The 22,721-nt window shown below is 47.4% G+C and overlaps 2 protein-coding genes across 3 annotated transcripts in view; both read right to left on the reverse strand.

The window, feature by feature from the left end:
* Positions 1-1,442: 1,442 nt before the first annotated feature.
* On the reverse strand, positions 1,443-19,685 carry Srp68 (signal recognition particle 68). The gene is made up of 10 exons (XM_077670023.1): positions 19,455-19,685; positions 17,320-17,386; positions 15,931-16,186; positions 13,922-14,038; positions 12,060-12,272; positions 8,918-9,127; positions 6,896-7,111; positions 4,918-5,133; positions 4,408-4,533; positions 1,443-1,810 (listed from the first exon to the last, which is right to left on the reverse strand). The coding sequence occupies exons 1-10, from the start codon at positions 19,543-19,545 to the stop codon at positions 1,580-1,582; spliced, it is 1,743 nt and encodes a 580-aa protein (XP_077526149.1). The 5' UTR covers positions 19,546-19,685; the 3' UTR covers positions 1,443-1,579.
* A 559-nt stretch (positions 19,686-20,244) lies between these two features.
* The window catches only part of Pgs1 (Phosphatidylglycerophosphate synthase 1), a 29,183-nt gene continuing 26,706 nt past the window's right edge, over positions 20,245-22,721 (reverse strand). For both annotated transcript variants that reach the window (XM_077670025.1, XM_077670026.1), the window contains exons 10-11: positions 22,543-22,625; positions 20,245-21,520 (exon numbers count right to left, since the gene is read on the reverse strand). In XM_077670025.1, the coding sequence (XP_077526151.1) occupies positions 21,401-21,520; positions 22,543-22,625 (203 nt within the window). In that variant the 3' untranslated portion in view covers positions 20,245-21,400. The remainder of the gene's footprint in view (positions 21,521-22,542; positions 22,626-22,721) is intronic.

Below are 22,721 nucleotides of genomic sequence, written 5' to 3' on the forward strand. Positions count from 1 at the left end.
AGCCCTTTCAGCCACGGAAACGAGCCCAGTTCTGTGGCACGGCGGCGTGCCCTCGACCAATGGCGGTGGCCAAGATGCGTGATGGCCCACCAATTGCTGCGCTGCTTTGAGGGCCACCGTGCCCAAGCAACCACAGACGTCCATAGGACGTCCAGATTACAGTCGTACATCCATGTTTCGATGTACATTTTTGGACGTACAGTGGACATCCAGAAACGGATGCACAAGTCTGAATGACATCCACCTGTGGACGTACAAAGTTACTACAAAGCATCAAATAGTGGCGTAAATTGAATATAAAAGCAAAACCGAAAAAGCTACTTTGTTTTTCAATTAAAAAGATTTTGTAAATCAACACCCTGGCTTGTAAATTGCAAGTTTCATTAGTACATTTCTAAAGTTAAGCCTAATTTTTTCACTTTTTTGAAGCACCTCACCAACTCTAACGATAATCTCTTTGGGGAATATATAATTGATACCGTCAACGAAACAAGTGAAGCTAGTTCGCTGTGCTCATGTCTGCCCGGTGGTGCGTTGGTACTATTCGTTGTGGCACCATAAGCTTCTCGTTATGAGATTTTGAAAATTTTTACTGAACATCAAAAATAAAGCCAATTTCTGATAAATGACTGGACGTACCTAAGTGTTAAATACGGTCGTCCCACGGATGTACATGGTATGACGCCCGATAAGCTGGAATAGACGTTTGCTGGACGGCCAACGGACATCTGGTGGTTGCTTGGGCGGGTACTCAGACAGCCGAAACTGCTAAATATACCCACCCCTGTCGCCCTAAGGACATTCCAGGACAAAGCCCTGTGCTATTTCTACTTCTCCCGCAACTGTCCAGTCGGCATAACCACTCGTTAACGATGCACCGTTTAGAGCCCCTGAGCGAGACAGCCCACGTGCCGGCTGCCGTCAGGAAGAAGCGCCTTTTGAGACAGGGGTTGCCAGCTTTGCGGATTTTGCTATGGATCCGGCCCAGGTGAAAAGAAAATATTTTCTACTTGGATTATTAAACCAGGCAACGGCGTGCTGGCCTAACCTAGTGCACCGTAGCGGACGCAGCAACAGAATAATAATATAGAAACCCGTTGCGTATGGCACAACAACCCTTGTACACGTACGGGATCGCACGCGTGTTGCATGGTCACTCATCCCGACAAGAGTACAGCGCGCAGAGCGATTAAGTTCTCCAGCAACGAAGGGTGGGCGCGGTCGCTCCGCACTCTTCAATATACTGTGGTAAAGAGTTTCCGAGTGAAAATAAGAGCTACTAGAAAGATTTGACAGATGGCAAAAACAGTCCAGGCGCGCCAGCTTTGCGATATGGCGCAAATTTTTGAACGTACAATGGAGAACCTGCCGGTTCGTCCGTGACAGCGAACGGGTTAATTAATGCTGTTATGGCAGACAGCCAAAGTCCCCGAAAGCAACGCTGGGCTGCAAACGGCCAGGCCGACATTTTATTCAGCCACATTGCGTCCACATACACAGTGCAAATTGTTACAGAGTGCGGACAAAACAAAAAAGATTTCCCATACTCTGGGCGCATACTGAAAAGGGTGGCGCGTGCCTACTTCTTCCAACCGCCCAGCCACCCTTTGACGATGCCCGTCAATCCCTGGCCCTTCTTGGTGTCCGTGACGTCGTCCAGAGATGGGAACTGGACATGGTTGAGAGCCAGGTCGAAGAAGAGCGGCTTGCACGGGATCGGCTCGAAGGGCGGTGGGAAGGCGGCAATGCGCGGCTTCGAAGTGGTCAGGCTCTTGTCTTCCAGGTAGGTGTCAAGACGATCGATGAGCAGCTGGAATTGTGAACAGGAAGAGCATGGAGCAGTGATCAGCGATTCAAATACACTGACTTCTAAGAGGCCACGAAGACAAAATACAAGTCGGGTTCGTTACAAGGGCACATGGGTCTTTAGGTGAAAAAGTTTATTTTTACAGTTGTGATGACAAAAATTGGGGGCTATGCAGTTCTCCGTCCTGATTGTTGATTTAAAATTTTTTTGTGTATAAAACGAATACAGTTGAACCTCGTTATAAGAGACACTGATATAAGAGACAAATGGGTATAAGAGACACTATTCACCTACATGGTTGGCTGCCCTATCTTTCCCATTAAATCAACCTCTTTTATAACAGACATCGGATGTAGAAGATTGGTTATAAGGGACAAGTCATCCTTGAAGTTTAATCAATAATCTCGCTTGTAACAGACATTTTAACTTCGGATGCAGTGCCACCAGTCACTAATTGCAGTTGCTTCCATTGTGGAAACACGGGTGAACAACAGACGCCTGCAGTCGCTATTTATTATAACTTCAGCAAACACAAAGTGGTTCAGTCAGCTATGAAATGACAATGAGAAGCCCTGCCAATGGAAATGCAACTGACAGAAGTGGTTGAAGCTTACTGCCATCCATTGAATGGAGCGCGATCGCACATGCAGGCTCTCCCACACTGGCGTAGCTCCCAATTAAGAAGCACTGCAGATGTTGAGTCCTGCAAGCGTAATGAATAGCCTGAGCACACAGTGGAATAAGCTGTGCGCTCTGGCTATTCATCAGGCTTGTGAACTCAACATCTACGATTCATCTTCCACAAACAAGGAAAGGAAAAAAAGCTTGTAGAATCGGTTGTAAAAAACAGTGTAAATACAGTCATGAAGCAAACAAAGTTTCATAAATTCTTGGGCCAAACATTAATTAGAGTGAATCTTTTGAAACATGCTGTAGCGTTCTTTTGAGCTTATTTTAGTCATACAGTGCCCACATTGAACTAGGGTCTGTTTAGTAAGTGAAAACATAGTTCCCTGCTTATAAGAGACATCTCGTATAAGAGACAGAAACTGCTCCCCGGTACGTGTCTCTTATAAAGGGGTTCAACTGTACGTTAAAATTTATTTGAATTTTTATGTTTGATTTTTTGACAGCCTTTGTAAAAGAACTGCAATACCAGTGAACTGTGTCAAGTCAAGGAGTGCAATAAGACTAAAATTATCCTTCTGTCTGTTCTGTAGCAGAAGTTGCGACGACCGTTTGAAGTTTGGGCCTGGAAGGCAAAACTGGTTTTTCTAGTTCCCACATTCCAGGCCCAAACTTTGAATGGTCGCAACTTCTGCTACAGACCAGACAGAAGGATAATTTTCGTCTTATTGCACTCCTTAACTTGAGCACAGTTCACTGGTACTGCAGTTCTTTCACAAAGACTGTCAAAAAATCAAATATAAAAATCCAAATAAATTTTAACGTATTCGTTTTACACAAAAACAAATTTTTAATCTACAATCAGGACGAAAAATTGCATAAGTCCCCCAATTTTTGTCATCAGAACTGTAAGAATAAACCTTTTTATCAAAGACCCATGTGCCCCCTTAAAAAAACTGTGCTGTCTTGATAACAACGGTGCAGAGTTTATCGCAAACTTCTAAAAAATAACGGAGACATCAGGGAAAACAGTTAAGCGGTGAAGGCTTTCCAGCCACTTTTCGGCGATACCTCTATGTCGTCACAGAATCTTCACTAAATGCACTCCACGGCTAAACCAGAAATGTATCATTCTTCACTGACATTCTTGACGAATGCCTTTCTGGTACACATCAGGAAGTTGTGCACACTTTCCTGCGACAGTCGAATAAAAGTGGACTTTAAAAAAAAAAAAACAAAACAAAAAGTCAAAAGATGGGACTCTTTTGCCACCCCTGCCACATGCCTCTCCTGTCTCAGTCCACCTATTGTAGGTTTGCAGCGTTCAATTTTCCCGCATTTGCACTGCTGGCACTATCCGTCGGGACTGTTGGGACTTGGTGCTCGAGCCATGTGCTTGAGGCTGGGGCACCAGCCTTGTTAGTGCTTTGTGGTTAAAATACTGTTTTCAATGAGTTTGTTTTCTCAATTAGCTCTCGCAAAAAGTGATTTAATTAAAACAACACTGAAAATACTAGTTGTGCACATATGTTTGTCCTCAAATCGAGCTTTTGGCTGAACAATGTTGGCAAGTATGGAACACGGTGCAGCAAAACCCCGTTACTGGAGACACTGTCACAAGATACACTTGAATGAAAACTTTCGTTGGCTTCCCTATATTTGCATTGTTAGAAACTTCATGTACAAGAGACCTTGGTTACAAGAGACACATTTTCTGGATCCCTTGAGGGTCTCTTGTAACGAGTTTTTACTGGACTAGATTTGGTATATTTTAACGCTCTGTCGATATACACATCTCATTCTGCAATGCCTTCAAACTTTGGCTGCAAAACTGAATGAAGGGACAGACATCCAGACCAAAATTTTTGCGTCTGGGCAGCTGAAGAAACACTGCCGTCTTAAAAAAATAAAAACAAAAATAAAAAATAAAAAACCACCGGATCAAGAAAGGAAAAGGGGAGTCGTGTGCCCACCTCGACCTCCTTGTCCTCGGCCTTGTCGGGTGCCTCGGCGGTCGAGCCAAGGATGCTCTGGGCGTGCACCGAGTACTCCTGGCCCTCCAGGAGGCTGTCCAGGTCCTTCAGCGAGGTCACCGCTTCCTGCAGTGCCGTGACAGTGTTAATAGCCGGTCACCTCTGCCACTGGGCAATGCAGCAAAACGAATGAGTCCACGTTACGAAGCCGAATGCAGGCACATGCCACGAAATCCACCCTCCAACCTTGCCACCTGTCGCCCCCCTTTCTATACACCACATTTATCGATTGCACTGGAAAAGCAAACTGCTCACCGGTGTTGATACAAGCCAAGCCAATCCAATCCAGAACGGCAACTTGCCTCCGTCGCACAAACACCAACCCGTAACCTCGCCACCTGTTCTTTCTCACACTACATCCACCGGCCCATCAGTTCTAATTCAAGAACAAACAGTTTCCCACAGGTGCCACGACAAGCCAAGCCAAGCCAATCCAGCGCAGCCACTCGCCTCCGTCAGGTGCGAAGCTGCCGCGAGGGCCTGCTGCACGTAGTGGCGGCCCCTCCGGTACAGGGCCATGGTCTCGGGGTAGCGTCCAGCCGCGGCCAGTGCCTGGCCGATGTGGTGCACCCGGTGGGCCTTGTAGAGGAGCAGCTCCGCCTGGATTTGCTCCGCAAAGTCCGAGCCCTCCTCCACGCCCGGCAGCTGCAGCATCTCGCCCAGGCACTGCACGGCAGAGCAGGGGAAGCGTTTCCGTCAGCCGTGCTACGATACAACATCGATCAGACACGTACGGACGGCAACACACTTATCTATAGCATGTATTCACTGATAAGGCACGCATGCAGGCAACCATGCGAGTGCGCCGTCACTGGTTACGTTGGGCTCCGCGGGATGACGGTACCTGTCCGTGCTAAGCACATAATTTGTTGGACGTTTCAAACTCTACCCCCACCGAACGCAAAGTAACGCCTCGAGTCCAATGTGAGTGCGATTAATAACATCTCTGTTGACATCACCGTTGAGAATCGGGTTGCAACGAGGCAGACGACGCATGCCAGTGTTTTTCTTTCTTCGGCGCGCTGGTGCAGTCGCACAAGCCGCGCGATGTCCATGGCCGTTTCCAGTGTTGCCAAGCGAAGAAATTGATAGGTAAATTTTTCAATTAATACCGCCTATAACACATCGCACTTTCAGTCTTATCCTGCCTCGTCCGAGCAGGATTTCATGAAAACTACTGCAGCAATATGAAGTCCAAGCCCACCCCCTTGGTGTCCAACACGTTTGTAAAAAGTCTGTTTCGGAAGTTTTCAGATGTAACTAGCCAAAGTTGAACTTGCAGTTGTAGACAAGCATGTTGCGCACTGCATGGTACTTTTGGTTTTCCCTATCAAAAGGTTTTTTATAAAGTGATTGACGGCACATGTCCTCATCTCTTCTTGTCCTTTGTCCCCATTACAGAGCAGGAACATATATAGGAGGCAAAACAGCCCACTGCGGCAAGAATGAAGTCCAATGTGGACAACAAAGCTTCATAGCTGCGACAGCAAAGGAGAGGGCAGTGGCACACGATGCACAAAATTATAGCAGCCACAGTTCATTCCGCGGCTGCGGAGAAAAATGCCGATTGCTGCAGCCGCGCAGTTTCTTCTCCTGCGACCGATAATGCTGCATTACCTTGTGTGAAGCACTTGTGACGGTACCTGGCCGACCTAGAAAGTGTCGTTCCCCCTCCTGTCTTGTTCTAATCTGCACTATGTCCGCGTGCATCCTTTTTGCCCTTCGTCTTCAGTTGCGCCGTTTACTCCCCAGTCTACCAGTAACACGGCTCTTCCTCTGTCTTGGATTATGCGAGTATTTGAGCACTTTGAGTATTCGAACGAATATTGCCGTATTCGAATTCGCTTTGACCCAAATTTAAAATTTCCAATATTTCAAAGTATTCGGGGTGAACGAATATCAAAACAGTGCTCAAGTACTACGAGGTGTTTTGGTTTCGTTAGGCAAGCCGCAGTGCCATTGACATCAGGCCTACATCTTGACTACATGTAGAGCCAAGACAAGCTAAGCCACATTCAGAGCATTGTCGTAGCCATCTTATGCGCGCACGTTCGTCAAGGTTGTCAAGGCTCCCATTTTATTGTTTCAAACAATGAAATGGTAATGAAGCAATTTGTTTGGTTACCGTGCGGCACATGTGCAGTGAGCAGGTGTTTATGCACTCTGCGCTTGAATTTCAGTGGGCATCACTTGCTTCAACCAGTCAAGTGACATGGCCAATGCGTCCACGGGTGCCAACCTAATATAGAACTTTTTTATGAAGGTCCCGCCAGGCCCGGAAGCTCAGTGTCTCAGTGATAGGAATCTTAGTGACAGTTGACAACTATTCGAATCCGCTTCGAAAGTATTCAACCCCTTCGAATTCGCTTTGAATTAAAATATTTCCACTCGCACAAACCCGCCTCTGTCCCGTGCCTCTTGTTCTCACCTGCACGATGATCTCGTAGGGCCGTGCCAGGTCCTGGGGCTTGCGGGGCGCGCCCGCCTGGTTCTGCTGCAGCTGCTTGATGAGCAGCAGGTTGCGCTCCACGGTGGTGCGCTGCCGCAGGTACACCAGGTACGAGTGCAGCAGCTGCAGCGCCGACACAGGCGCACCCTTGGCCGGAGGGCCCCCGCCTTCTGCACGCAGGTCCTCACGCAGCAGCTGCGCTCCCGGAGGGGAACAGAAAGTGAGCCTCTAAACACGGCGACAGAACAGTGACCCCGACCAATGAGCTTAATTAAATAGTGAGTCTAAACACTGAGCCTGAACAGGTAAAGGCCCATTCACACTTGCGACGAAAGCGAGCGAAAGCGACAGGAATTCTGTCCCTTTGCCGCGCGGCGACAAAAATTGGTTCAGACCATTCAACAAAAATGCTCGTTGCGCGACAAAGCGACGTAATTCCCTTCGCTTTCGCTCGCTTTCGTCGCAACTGTGAACGGGCCTTAAGCCTCAACAGTGAGTGTGCACAGCAGGCCCGACCAGCGAGTCTGAACAATGGGCCTCAACCATGAGTATGAGCAGCGAGTTTAAACAGTGATCTTGACCAGTGAGTCTAAATAGCGAGCCTCAATGGTTCATATGAACAGTGAGCCTGAACAGTACGCCTCAGCAGTGAGTCTGCATCTGACCAGGCAGTTTAAACAGCCACCCTTAACAGCGAGTACGAACTAACAGTGATCTTACCCAGCGAGTCTGAACAATAAACACCAACATTCTGGCCAGTGAGTCTGAGCATGACCAGTCATTCTGACCAGTGAGCCTGAACAATGCGCCTAGACAGCGAGTGTGACCTGGAAGCCTGAACAGCAAGAGAAAGCCTCTACGGTAAGCCTCAACAGTGAGTCTGACCAACGAGTCTGAGCCTGACCAGCAAGCCGAACCAGAGTCTGAACAGTGAGCCTCAACAGTGAGCATGAACAGCAAGCCTGAACACGTACATACTTAGTTTTGATAACAGCACTAGGACAAGACACAGAGAAGGCGACAGTCTCGTGTCGCCTTCTCTGTGTCCTGTCCTAGCGCTGTTATCAAAACCTAACACTGAGTCTGAGCCTAAAACGATCTTGACCAGTGAATTTGAACAGTGAGCCTGACCACTGAGTTTGAGCCTGTAATACCCGGGTGCTACACACTGGTGTTTCCAACTTGCCAATGGTGGAGAGCAGCAGTCACTTGCACCATGTAGCAGTTTGCTTCGAACATATGCACCATTCTTCACCGTCTGTCCACTAAAACCACCCAGTTAATCGGCTCCATCGTGCCTTTCTCTCCTAGCCAATCAAATCCGAGTTAGAGCAATTCAGTTTTTTTTTTTTTCATCTCTTAGACAGGATTGTTTTTGCCACAAATGTGCTTAGTGCACGGCGATTTTGCACATCACTTTTTTTGAAGCTACTGTGATTGTTGTACCCTTTCTGCTAGTTTTGGCAGAAAGCCCACACCAAGCATTTCCGACCGGTGCTCTCCACTTTTAGCAAGAATTAACTATCCATTCCTAAAGAAAGTTGAGAGAAGTGCAAAACCTCAACTTGTGTTCAACCATTGCTGAAGGTGCGTCCAATCAATTGTGAAACCTTCAAAGACTAAAATTTCAAACTAAAAACGAAACCATACGTTAATTTTCGCGCACTAAGCAAACCCATCTACGAATGATCTAAATGTATACTGATATGTGGTTTATGAGAACAAGTGATACTATTGCTCTCCTTCTTCACGACTGATGCATGTCATTTTTCATCAACCGTTCATTTTTCGCTATTTTCGCGTAACCGTTTTTGACACAGTTCCATGGAAGCCTGGTCTCACTTTCAAAAGATCTCATCAGAGAGCGTTTTGGTTGATCAACAGGTCTATGGGAAAATGCACTAGTTTTTTGACCCCATCGGTGCCACTAAGGAAGCTGTCCCCCCCCTCCCCCGATCCCGAGATGCCAGCTATCCGTGCTCCTCCATTACATCACCTCACCTGCAGGGCGTCCTTGCAGTCGAAGAGCAGGCGCTCGTGCACGGCGATCTTGGCCTCCAGGTCGGGCGCCTGGGCCAACTCCCGGGGCGCCTCCTGGGCGGCCAGCAGCAGCAGGCGCACCTTCTCGTGCCGCACGGCCACCGTGCGCCCCAGCCACGTCACCTCCGACAGCGAGCTCGCCTGCTTCTCCCGCGCCTGCTCGATCAGGTGCTGCACCAGTCGGAAGGGCAACCGACCGGTCAGCGTACCATCCCGGGCACATTGGTGCTCCTTAATTACAAAAAATGTGGTCGATCCCTCTTCCATAGGAACTGGTTTTAAAAAACGAAAGTGAAATGTGCCTTCACCGGAGCAGTTGAATGTTTATTGTGCATCGATATGAACCGTTAGATGCATCAACGTTGGACGCTGGATTGCACGCGCTGGAACATTGCGTAAATCCGACTCAAACCACAGGCGCTTGCAAACCCTCTATGCGAGCAAAACCAAACGGGTCTTCGGCGAATCATTTGGTGAACACACGGTCTGCTGCAGCAAAAGGAGCAGCAGGCCGCGCCACGAGCAATACGGCGTTGTTACAAGCTTTAAGCTGTGCGTTCCCCGTACACGTAGGTGCTGGCATCGAGGCGCCAACAGTCGGCGCTAATTATCGTCACGATGCACTACTTTGCTTCGCCTCCCCTAGACGGCAGCAACGTCTGAAGGGAAGGTTACAAAGCGCGTTCGTCGTCCTACGTACGCGTCTGTTCATAGTGCAGTAGGGAGTGCGTTTCGTACCTCCTCTGGGGCGAAAGAGTTCGTGGCTTAAATCTTGGCGCAGCCGCGTCAATTGAAGTTTTCCTGACGACGTCATTTCCGTGACAGATATGACGTCAGTCAGATCTTGGTGGACCCAGGGATACACTCTCGTGTTAAAAATTGCTCAATGAAGGGGGGGACTTTCAACCACATTTTATTGCGCCAATGTGTGAAACACATATACACTACAGTTGAACCTCGATATAACGAACCTCGATTTAACGAAATTCGCGATATAACGAATTTTTGCAAGTTTTCTAACAAAATTTTGCTAAATGCATGTATTTTTGTCTCGATTTTACGAAGTAATTTTGTGCGGCGCTTTCAATTTAACGAAGTCACGGCACGAAAGGAAGAACGAAATTCCGGTCGAGGCACATTTTATTTTGCCTCTCAGGCCCTACATTGAAAAAATTCAGTACTCATATTGACTCTTGAAGGCTAAAATGAAAGAAAAGCGGTGAAATCTACGGTTAACAACAATTAAAAGCGAAGAACGAAGCTGCACAAACCACTAGCGGTCATAGACGGTTTAATAGTGCGGCCACTATTTTGACGTCTCCATCGTTGCGTACGCCAGCGCCCTCTATGCTTAGGCTACCGAAGCCTATTTCAAGCTTTTTTTTTTACGCGTCATTGCTCACGGTGCTGCTGCTCTAGGTTGTGCTCGCTGATAACCACATTAATATTTTGTTCGTGCATCGTTAGGTGAGTCTTGTAAGCAGCATGAGCACTCCAAGAGAAAGAAAAGTGTTCCAAACAAGAGCCTGAGGAAGTTCGGTGAAACTGACAGCCACCGAAGTGTGATGGATGCCATCGATGTTCTGCGGAGGCACGCAGGTGCACACGAATGTTTAAGACCTTGTTAAGCGCTGTCAGCATACGACTGTCACGTAAAGCCCGCCCTGGTCAAGAAACGCCAAGCACTGCTTACGGACTTCTTCACTACGGCTTGAACATCGAGTGCTGGTGGCAATAAATTGCTCTCTTTGAACGTGGTCATCTTCGTTTCACCAGCGTTCATTAGACAGCTGCGGTGCGGAGAAATCAGTTTCGTAAGGGCTCAGTGGGCATAAAAGTAATTGCTTAATCGAATTTGGCCGGAAGAATTTTAATGTAAGCTTTCCGCTTTCCGGAGCAAGTAAGCGCTGCTCCACACAGTGAAGCGGTACGCGTGTACTCCGCTCAACTCGCAATCATGGCTTTATCTCGAGTGTTGTGGTTGCATCACGCGCCCATACTGCAGACCCTTTGTACATGAAAAAAGTCTTTCGAAAGTTTCATAGCAGCCTTCCGCTGTTGGCCCGCCGTGCCTAAGCCTACCACTGAATGGACGAAAAGAGGCGTAACTTCGAACGAGCACCTCGGCGGGGTGAAGTTCACGGGACATGGACGCGGGCGCGGGTTCAATTGACTAACAGCGGCATTTAGTAGTGACCGAAATGAAAAAAAGAAAAAGTGGAAACCTAGTCTGCTATCATATTTAATGAGGCGTTGCGGAAAAAGCACCGGTTTTACGATGACACATGAACTACCGTCGGCTATCCGAATTCCATTGCCCAAGTGTTGAAACTCGTAATTCACACAATTTTCGCGGCCAGTTTTAGTACAAATTTCGCTTTAATTGGAGAGGTAACTACATAGCAGTTGTTGCCTGGCGAGGGCCAAAGTGTTAAAACCCCAATAACTGGTTAAATGAACTGTAAAATCGAAACCTCGATTTTACGAAATTCTCGATTTAACGAAATTTGCGGCCCCAAGTACGACTTCGTTATATCGAGGTTTAACTGTACTAGCAACTGCCTCAGCATCCGTAATTTCACACACAAGATGTGCCCTGCCACAGGGTACAATCATGCACTAGTCAAAAGATTCACAGCCACATTTTAGACAATGCGCAGCCAAGAAGCCGCAGTGCCAGATTTAACATTGTCGTGCTCAGGTAACCAGTTGTCCTGCCCAATTTGTTGTCTCTACCTTAGGTACACTATGCAGCGTACATACACTATGCTGTACACTATGCACTGTGTTTCTGTCCTCTCTTCGCCTTCCTTGCGAATTTTTTTTGTAGCCAAAAGGCCACTTAGAACTACTACTGCCACAACATTTTGTCTAGTGAGGAACACCAGAGCCGTACCCCCACAAGGTCCCAGAGGTCACCTGCTCTCCGACGTGCTGTGCAGGTCAGGGAGAATTGGGGCCGGCAGGCGGTCCCGGGGTCACAGACTCGAGCCACCAACACATTTCGTTTAGGTAATACCCCCGAAGGTCCTAGAGGTCACTAAGAACTGGTGCGTCACGGGTGAACGGAACGAAGGGAGGAACAAGAGAGGCGGAGACTCACGTCCAGCTCGGTGGCCATGGAGACGTTGCCCTGCACCCGCATCCGCTTGAGGTCCGAGATGGCCGTCTCGTCGCCGATGTTGTAGGCGCAGTAGCGGAGGCTCGGGCTCAGCTCATCCACGCGCTGCTGGTACAGGGCCCGCTGCCCCTCACCGAGGGCCTGGGCCAGCTTCTCGTAGATGGTCTGCGCCTTGTGGAAGCTCTCCATGGCCTCCTGCCCACGTAGTGGGGGAAAGGAAAAGCACAAGGGGACATTGTTTGTCACTCATCACGCTCAGTTCTGACCATCCTAGATCAAGTGCCATAGTCCAACCCTCATTTACAGCACACCAAAGTTCTCACTCACTCACTCCTATGCCGTGAATGCGGGTGCTTTTTGTATTATATTTCTTTGTTCACTTCATAGTGGTAGCCTGAAAGCCAGGCTTTAGGCAAGAGTGGGTACACAAACATACAATCTCAAAAATGCTATAACTGCTATATACAACGAAAAAAAAAATTAAAGGAGAAAGAAAAAACTGCACAAATAATTTTCATCTAGCTGGTTTGTTGATTTGTTTGCTTAGCATCAGGTAATTCCCCGGGGCTGACTGGACACTATTAGATGCGTATCTGTGCAGTCTTTTGGAAAGGTACGGAAGTCAACATGGAGTGCTTTCCAGTCATCTTCCGAGACCACAGAAGCTAGTGGTTACAGTGCTTCAAGAAAAGCCCTGTTTGTCATGTACCTACTATTGTACAGTTTGTACACTCAATTAAGCCTACCCTTAGCTTCACGAAAAAAAAAGCAAGGGATATTAAGAGCAGCTTAGGTGCTTGATGAAGTTGGAGCCGCAAAGTGCGTGACAAATTGCAGCTTGATAAAAATACACATTCGTGTGTATGCAATCCAGTGTTCAGCTACCGTATAAAGCGGAATATAGGTCGAGATTTTTTACCGAAAAATGTGCTGAAAAGTCACCCGTCGACCATATAGCGGTCACTGGCATAATTCTAGTTGTCATTTGGCAACAGGGAAGCCTATTGAGCCCATCCAAACCGCAAAAGCACCATCGCCACCACCATCAATTGGACGCCCCACCATTTTTGGTTTGTTGCTTCTCTCGCTGTCAGTGAAGGTGTGCGTACTATTTGGTCCTTGCTCGAAACGAGTTTAGGCGCTCGGTGCCAGTTCAAAGCAGCATTTAAACGAAAATTTGGAAGTTTTTGCGACGTGTCTGCCTTGCACCAGTTCGGGGCGCCCAAAAGAAGTGTACGCTACTGGCATTAGATGAAGTGGCAGCTCTTGGCATGCAACGCTCCGAAGACCTCGTTTCATGAGCACTGCTCTGTGCACCTGTGCTGCTGTACAGAGGGGCGACTTTTGTCCGCGTGCGTCATGTGACGTCTGTACGAATGGATACCCCAAGATGCTTGCTGGCTGCCTGCACAGACTGGCTTTCAGTACGGTTTGCAGACGAGTGCCCCATGCTTTGAGCTCGCTTCACGATGACATAGTCTCGTGAGTGTTTAAGAAGTGCTGCATAAGCAATCGTCGGGACTGCACCAAAGGCGACTTGCCGTGTGGGCGACAGCCAGGGAGAAGCAGTCGTCCGATGACATTTCAGACAACCCTAACGAGTGTCTGAAAGAAGGGACGAAAGAAGGTATAGCCTCAATAAACGATGTGTGCCAATTTTTTTTTGTTTGCATTTTTGGCTGCATTTTACGGTAATGTGCAAAGGTAATGCACACCCTTTTAAAGAGTGTGCAATCTTGTATTTCATATCAATTGTCTGTCCTGCCTACTATAATGCCCAACGGGCGAAGTAGATAAGTCAATAAATAAACAAATAAAGAGAGAGAGAATGAGGGGCCCCGTGCCTTCCATTGCTGCATCTCAGTGGAGAGCGTCCCCTCCAGGTAGGCGCAGTAGGCTTGGGCCTCCAGCTTGCAACGGGCGTCGCACCACACCGAAGAGGTGCACAGGGCTGCCAGGGCCTGCGTGGGAGGAAATGGCGAACGGAGGGATGAGGACACAGTACAAGGGCCATGCTGGACAGATAAACTAGGGCAGAGGTCTCTAAGCTCGCATCGGTCAGCAGGCCACAGTCAGGAAATTTAGCCCCGCAGGGGTTGGCACAGCAAAGAAGGTTAGAACAAAGTGGAGGATTATTTGATTGTAGGGTTTAACGCACCGAGATAATGCAGGCGATGAGGTGCGCCGTAGTGGAGGGCTACGGATTAATTTTGACCACCTGGGGATCTTTAACGTGCGCCGAAATGTCGCACACACGGGCCATCGCCTCCTGTATTTTTACAATGCCAGACCCCTCAGCCCGGACTGGCGAACCAAGCCCTCTCCTTCTACTCCGGCCACTCTCCCCCGATCTGTAGCCTTCCCAGCGCTTTATTCATGTGACCGGTTCATCCCGGTGCGACGCGTGGTGGAAAGCGGCAACGTTGGCAAAACGTGCTCCGCCGCAAGCCTGAGTTTTCTGACGCTGGCGGGGGCGCCCCCTCCTTCGGTGATCTCAAACATAGGTTGCCTTGGCAACCAGGCACAAGCCACTCTCGAAATTAGTTACAGTTGCGTGATCCCGGTTCAGCTCAGGGCCCCACCTTGCGAAATCTAGGCACTGCAGGTATAGGTACCAGTCACTCCCATTGGGAAGCGCGCGATGCGTTTGTCATTGTAAAAATACAGGAGGCGATGCACGGGCGTTTGTGCTTTTTGCCTTCATCAGAAAAGCGGCCGCCGCGGCTGGGAATCGAACCCGCGACCTCGTGCTCAGCAGCACAATGCCTTAAAACCACTAAGCCACCGTGGCGGGTAAAACAAACTGCAGGAGGAGGAGGGGAATAACACAATATCAGCTAACACTGCCATTTGAAAGAAACAAGTCCTTTCACACATTTTGTAAGTATGCCGGGTCATTTCTGAATGAAATTTGGTGTCAGGATTCAAGAAATATATCGCTATCAGGATGACTAAAATTTGAATGCTAATTTTGAAATGTGAGATATTTGTTCCACGGTGATGCTTCAACACACACACACACACACACAGAGAGAGAGAGAGAGAGAGAGAGAGAGAGAGAGAGAGAGAGAGAGAGAGAGAGAGAGAGAGAGAGAGAGAGAGAGAGAGAGAGAGAGAGAGAGAGAGAGAGAGAGAGAGAGAGAGAGAGAGAGAGACTCACGAGTAAGCTGGGTTTCAATCAAAAGGTCCTTGGGCCGCGTGTTTGAGGGGCCTGAACTAAAGGACTTCCCCTACTTAATGTTCAGCAAGAGCCACACTAGAAAGGTTTGTGCAGCGATTGTTGCCCACTTCACACTAGGAACTCGAGGCAAGTTAAAAAAAAAAAAAGCTGAACAGCAAATGTTCACAAAGCAATGCGGGGCAGTTGGAACGGCCTTCGGAGATTCGGAATCACAAGGTGTAAATATGACCACAAAGGCTTAGAGGGGTCCTGAAGACAAAATACGAGTTCGGTTCATTTTGAAGACTGACTTTTCCTGATAACAGTGATAGAAAATTTATGCAAACAAATAATCGAGACATTTAGAAAAGAACCAATGAAGCAGTGGCCACTTCCCAGCCTCTTCCTGGCGACTTTTCCATGACATTACAGAACCTTATTAGCGCGACTGGCTGCCGCCAGCCCAAGCCAGTGCCAAGAAACATGACTAAGCAGTTGAATTCTAACTTGCATTCTAACGTGCAGTTCACATACTCATTCTTTCAAATCAAACATTCTATTTTGTCTTCATGGCCCTTCTAAAGTACCAAGAGTACGATGTCCGACTCTGCAAATCACCAAGCAGAAGCTTGACCTGAAAGACTCAATGCGCCGCCAGTGAGCGAGTCGCCCCCCACCCGCCCACCCCCTCACCTGCGCGTGCTTGACGGCCTTGCGGAGTCGTCCGAAGAGGTGGAAGCGCTTGCGGGGCTCCGTGTTGGCCTCCTGGCGCAGCTGCATGGCGTGGGCCCAGGCGCGCTCGCACTGCACCAGCCCCAGCAGCAGGTAGCGCGGGTCCCCGCTGGCCAGCTGCTCCTCCGTCACCTCCCGCCCCTGGTACCGGTGCTTGGAGCCCTGCAGGAAGTGCAGCGACTTGCGCAGGCGGCGCAGGCGCCGGCTGCAGTAGCCCCTGCGGTGTGCAGAGGGGGACAGGCCAAAAAATGGTTTGAGAACCTGGCAGGGAGGGGAACGGCATGGTACCAAGGTTTGGATGGAGTGAAATTACTGGGTGGCTGTGCAAGAAAGTTTGGCCTACCTTCTCCTGAGAGGGGGGATAGGCCAAAACACTTTTGAACATGGCTGGGGGAGGAGCGGCACAGTACAAAGGTTTTGATGAAGTAGTCATCTGGGAGGCTCTACAAAATATTTGGCCTATTTGTGAGGAATAATTTGGCCTACCCTACCTGTAATAAGGAGGGGGATAGGCCATAAACCATCTGAACACAACAAGGTTCTCAAAAAATCATTTGAGGATATGGCAGGGAGGGGAACGGCACGGCCCCAAGGTTTGGATGAAGTGAAATGACTGGCTGGCTGCACAAAAAGTTTGGCAGACTTTTTCTTGAGAGTGGGATATGCCAAAACACTTTTGGACATGGTAGGGGGGAGTGGCATAGTACAAAGGTTTTAATGAAGTACAGTAAACTTGGAGGCTCTACAAAAAATGTGGCCTACCCTATCCCTGGCACGCAGTGGGACAGGCCACAAATCACCTCAAACTGGTAGAGGGGAGTGGCATAGTAAAAAGTTTAGATAACGTAAACCGACCCGGCGGCTACACAAAAAGTTTGGCCTATTAGTATGGAATTGTTTGGCTGAACTGCATGACGGAGAGGAGGATAGGCCAAAAACCATTTGAACATGACAGGGTTGGGAACATTATAATAAAGAAGGTTCATGTATTCACACAATCATTCAGCCTATCTCTCACTGCACCGCAGACAGGGATAGGCCAAACCACTCAAACATGCTGGGGTGATGGCAATAGTAAATGAAATGCGCAACTGGTTCAGCTACCAGCTGAAGTAGTCTGTGATAAAGGGGGTAGGCCAAATACCTACGGTGGTGAGGCAGCACAGCAAATGGATCAAAAAATGGAAATTGTCAAAAAGGAAAAGTAGAAAGAAAAGATCGTGCCACACTGTCAAAACTCAGTAGCTTACAATCCTGCCCTTAGCATTCACTAAAGATGCAAGGTAATATCAGAAACACAGAACACCAAGGACAAATATGGAGGGAAAAGGACGGTGGTGATGATGTTACCTGTAGCGCTGGTAGTCACCGTGCCTCAGCCCATGCTTCTGCTGGGCATCCTTAATGACCTGCAGGACTGGCAAGAAATGTTAAGGACAACTGAAACAAATTCTAGAAACGTCTCCACATCCTGCCCAAAGGCCACTCTGGGTTCCAAAAGCAGCACGTTAGGAATGTAACGATAATCCATGAAGGATCAAAGGTGAGTATGCAGATGGAGTGTTTTGTGGCAACAAACAGCTATATACCTGAAAAATGACATTAAGTGCTTAATGCATCAAGTGTTAATGCCATCAATTCGCTGCTACACGCAAAAATCTCATGCGATTCGCTCTAATGTCATTTTTTGTTTAAGGAATTCCGCACAACTCATTCGCCTTCACTAACGCCTTAATCTGCCTACTCTTGAACGCGATGAGCACCAAATGAAACCAACAAAACTCTCAGCACCAGAGTGTTGTCGTGGAAACGTAGCTGAACTTCGAAATAAGACGATTTTTTGTGCACTCTTGGTGGTGAAGTTTCGAAGAAGACGAAGTTCACTAAACAGCGGCAAAACGCAAAACATGTGTAATGCGTCGTGTTAAATTTGTCGGATTTGGCTACCCATGGCAGGCAACGGCAGCTGCTGAAGCCACTTTTAGAAACGGCTCACAACCTTTTTAAAAGAAAACACTATTTCCCATAAAGTTTTCTTTCACAAAGAACATTTATAACCCTTGTAAGACATCTTTCTCTACGTTGAAGACTTCCAAATAATTAGTGAATTTCTCTTTTGGGTGATGATCACCATCATGCCTAACACATTTTACGCCTTTGCGTTTTCGCATGTAGCACGGCCCACCTAATTAAACTCATTCGGTATCTTGAGGGCTTAAACACTTAATTTCATTTTTCGTGTACGTGTGACACGGGTATAACAAAAGCAGGTTAAACAAAGATATCTTCTGACATGCAACCAGTGGCTTTCAGAGCTGTTTCTAGCTTTCTTTCCAGCAATCCAGTGGCTTCTCGTCAATAGCATTTCATTACGCAGCTTTTCGTACAAACACCGTGTCACAGGTGCACGCAACTTTTGATGTTGGGAACCTCAACCGCAGGAACATTTGATATCCCAGCTGGCTGCATGTTCCATAGGTACGGCTGTCGTCCTTTCAACCAGGGTTTCAAAGCTACTTTGAAAGCAGCTGGGTACAAGCAGCGCAACTCCAGTAAAAAAAGAAACATTACAAGCAGCTGACTTGCGGGACAGAATTTGGCAAATCATAACGAAAAAAAAAAACGTATATCAGTGGTTTCTGAACCCTTCCTAATGAAAAAACCACACTATCAACACACCCGTAAAACTGCATGATATTAACACTTGAAAGCTTGAAAGGAAGGAGCGCCATTGACTGAGCAGTCAAGACTCCCGAAATAAGCTTCTTTAAACAAACCTGCTTACAGTGGCTTGTGCATTTTCCCTTCATTAAAATAAGGACCTGCCCGTAATTTGTCTACGCACTAAAATATTCCCTACTTTTTCAGGGAAGGAAGAAACCGGTTAACGAATAAAACATGCGACGAAGTAGTGACCAAAATGTGTCACTGCCACATTGTGGCATCGGGTGGGCTAACCACGCTAATTGGCAGACGCTCATTGCACCTAATACTGGTACGATGAGCTTTATAACAATATTTGACGTCTGTTTTTTTTTACAGTGATCCCAGAGCTGGAGCACCGTAACTAATACCCGTACCTTACGCGCAACGCACGAGACGAGTTTGTCAGGTTGGTTAACAGCTAGAACAGTTGAAAACCACCGGAGACGTTTCCGACTGCAGGCTTTAAGCTAGTCATGTCCATCACTGACAGTGCTTTAAGAACAACGCTTTCGAATAGCGGCCTTCACGAATCCGAAGCAATGCACCGGTAATTAATTACCTCGTCAACATATGGCGACCCAGCGTCCACCGAGAAAAGACCGGTTTGTCGGGTAAGTTTGTTATCCCACTTCCTACAACGCTTCGAAGTGAAACCATCCACCCTCGAGGTCCAACGAAGAAGCATTGTAGGCAGAAGCTTTTAATTTCGATCTGATAAGCGAACTTTTGCCACGTTGGGGTTTCTCCCGTCAGACCGGCAGCGCGACTTTCAAGGATACTTTCGAGGGTGAGGACCGTCTTTTGTGGTTCTTCTGTCGGCTTGGCGTCGCCGGCTTGGTCCCCCGTTGCTTTTTCCACTTCGGCGGGCATGATTTCGGATGTTTCAAAAACTTACAGCCTTTTGTATGTGTTGACAAAGTTCGGCGTTTGTAAGCACACGGCGATGAAGTAGCAGAAGTAGCACAACGTAGAGAGAGGGAGAGAGCGGAAGACAGCATGAGCACTTGCATCAACTACAGGAACGATGACGATAGGGCAGCAAGCAGGCTTGTGTTAGAGTAGTGGCAGTCGCCATCTGGCGTCTTAAAACAGGGCGACAGCTTTGCGCGTTCTGCGAATGACAAATGCGCTTAGAATTGTAATTTGACAATAATTTATTACAAGCGCCTTAACCGGAGCCACTAAATAAGCTACGCTTTAACCGGGGCCAGTCACAACGTGCGCCAAAAGAAACAAAAACAGATTGCTTCTGGTTAGCGATTTAAGCATTCTGCTGAAACATGCGACTGTTTATTACGCGGCGGCTTCATGTTAGCTGAATTTTGGTACAAAATATTTTGCCGCCGATACTCGTACTCCACTGACAATTTTTTTAGTCAAGAATTCCCAAGGTGTGGTTGCACAGGGCTTATGAAATTTTCACATCAGTACTCACGGTATTTTTCACTCGACCTTCCCAAACATGAATTGCTGGTTTCAAATCTTAATGCCACGGAAAAGGAGAACCACGTACCAATCCAACAGGTAGTCTGAGTCGTGAAGAGAATGAAGTCAACACAAAGACAAACATGCATATGCAGTATGTTTATTTCACTGTAGTTGTATTTGTATGTGCATACACATAAGAGGCACTATGGTTTTACATGTAGTTATGCTAGGCTGTACAATCTATGCTCATAGTCACGTTGCATAGTGGGAATATTGCTCAAATGTTCACGTAAGGCAGGCTTCAATTACAACTGCTGAAGACCCCCAACTGCATGCGGTGAGTTTGGAGAATAACAATTTTGGGAGGGAAGGGAAGTGGGGTAAAGAAGAAACATAACTTATGTTAAAACAGTTGTCGAAAGATGTACTAAAGGAAAATGCACGAAAAGTATATAAGTAATTTTTGAAGTCTATGCAACGCGACGTTCCGTAGGGGACAAACCAATTCGGACTGCTCAACACATCGACACTTTCACTCACAATCAAATATGTGATGTCTGCTGCGATGGACAGCTTTAAATGCTAACCTTTCTTGCATAAAACAATGGTAGCAGAAATCTTGAAACCCATTGCATACCATTAAGGGAGCGTTCTAGCCTTTATCAATGACTACATTGTGTTTTGAACTCGCTGTCAAAAACATTTGTCAGTAATTTTTTCATCACCCCCCAATGATTTCCAAACGCCTGTCTGTAACTTTCCTTGTCTTCAAATGAATTCAAACTGGTACATTTTTTCATCATCTCCTAATGACTTCAAACTGGTATACTGTTCCATCGTCCTCTTGATTGATTGGTTGATTTTAGGGTTTAACACGCCAACGCAACACAGGGGATGAGGCGCACCGTAGTGGAGGGCTCCGGATTAATTTTGACCACCTGGGGATCTTTCATGTGCACTGGAATCTCGTACACACGGGCGTTTCTGCTTTTCGTCTCCACCAGAAAAGCAGCTGCTGCGGCCGGGAATCGAACCCGTGTCCTCGTGCTCAGCAGCACAACGCCTTAGCCACTGAGCCACCGCGGCGGGTTTCCATCATCTTCTAATGATTTCCAATGGGTACGCTGCGGATTGAAAAATCAGAACCACCGCCTACTCTCAACTTCACTGAAGAATGAAATGGCACGTGGTATGTTGCTCCATGTGCAAAATGGTGGCGGCATATCCCACAGTTACATTAATACAACGCTGTCTAGAAAGTTGATGCCCTAGTGGTGCACTGGTGGTCCACTGGAATTCAGAAGAGTGGTCGCAACAGTGGTGTCAGGAGTCGCACCCAGAAGGGCACATGACGGCTTGGGTTCTGAAAAGTGGCCAGCGAGACAGGCGCTGCGAGCTCGTACAACCTCTGCTGCTCCTGTGGGGTAGGGAAAAATAAAATATAGTAAGGAATACAAATAACCCAGGAAAACGCTAAAAACAATTAATACAGTAAAATTTGTTCAAAACAAACTCCTGTGAAAGAAATATAACTGCACGTAATACAGCATTTAGAGCACCATTAGGTGGCCATGAGAGGTTTTACATTGTTACAAAGAAGTAAGCAATAAAGATGAATGCAACAGCATTGCAATGACTTTAGTGAAAAACTTAGTATTTCTCGCGGCACTCAAGTCAGGTTATGTGACTCGAAGGTAAAAGAAAGCCTGGCTAATCTATCTTAAACCATCTTAATCCCCATTATTCATCTTAATTTGCCTAAACCCATATTTATTCACCTCAATCCTGTCTTACCAATCATTAATAATTTCATTGTTAGTTAACTTTGGTATTAATCATCTCTTATATATGGCTGACATGCTTTGGTTCGCTTCCGGCCTTCTTGGGCCCCGGGGTATTTTTTGTACCAGGCTTTGTACCGTTGGTCTTGATGCCAAGGTCGTTCAAGGTCACCTTCAAATGATACACGAGCTTCTGCCTTAACAAAATGGACCTGTGAACGTTGCCTCGTGAAGAAGCGGTTGTCAGGTTTGTTGGAGGTTCTGACAGATGGTGTCACCTGTCTGAAAAAGTATTGTAATACCCCTGTCACACGGCAGATCTAATGACACTTAGAGCAAATGTCACTCGCTCTAAATGTCATTAATTTGGCGCTACATGAGAATACCGAGACACTTTTGAGGTGAATGACATTTAACTGAGGTTCGGGAGCTCATTCAGCAGCCAAACGAGTAGTCTCCACAGCAGTGGCGCGTCACACGACAAGATTTGCTGTGTGACAGGGGTATAACATTTACTTGCCTCTCAATCACATTGCATGACATCAGCCGTAAACCCAGTTAGCCCAGAGTATACCCAAGTCCAACCAGAAACTCTCAACGAAACATAGCGTAGTTGAATAAAAAGAAAAAAAAAAAACGCCGCAAGCATCTCTCTTACGTGGTTCAGCTGTCTCTGCAGTTTCTCGTTTGTCGTCACGATTGCCACCTGTGCCTCGAGGTCTTGGTGGACTGACCGGAAGCCTGCGCATTTGTGAGAGAGGCGACGGAGACCGTGTAGTGCAAAACGCACCCAAGAGAAAATTGTAGCTGGTCCCAGCCAGATTATGGTTAAAGTGC

The sequence above is a fragment of the Haemaphysalis longicornis genome, unplaced genomic scaffold (genome assembly GCF_048455015.1).
Source record: "Haemaphysalis longicornis isolate Haplotype H1 unplaced genomic scaffold, Haemaphysalis longicornis Haplotype H1 scaffold_5, whole genome shotgun sequence".
Lineage (NCBI taxonomy): Eukaryota > Metazoa > Arthropoda > Arachnida > Ixodida > Ixodidae > Haemaphysalis > Haemaphysalis longicornis.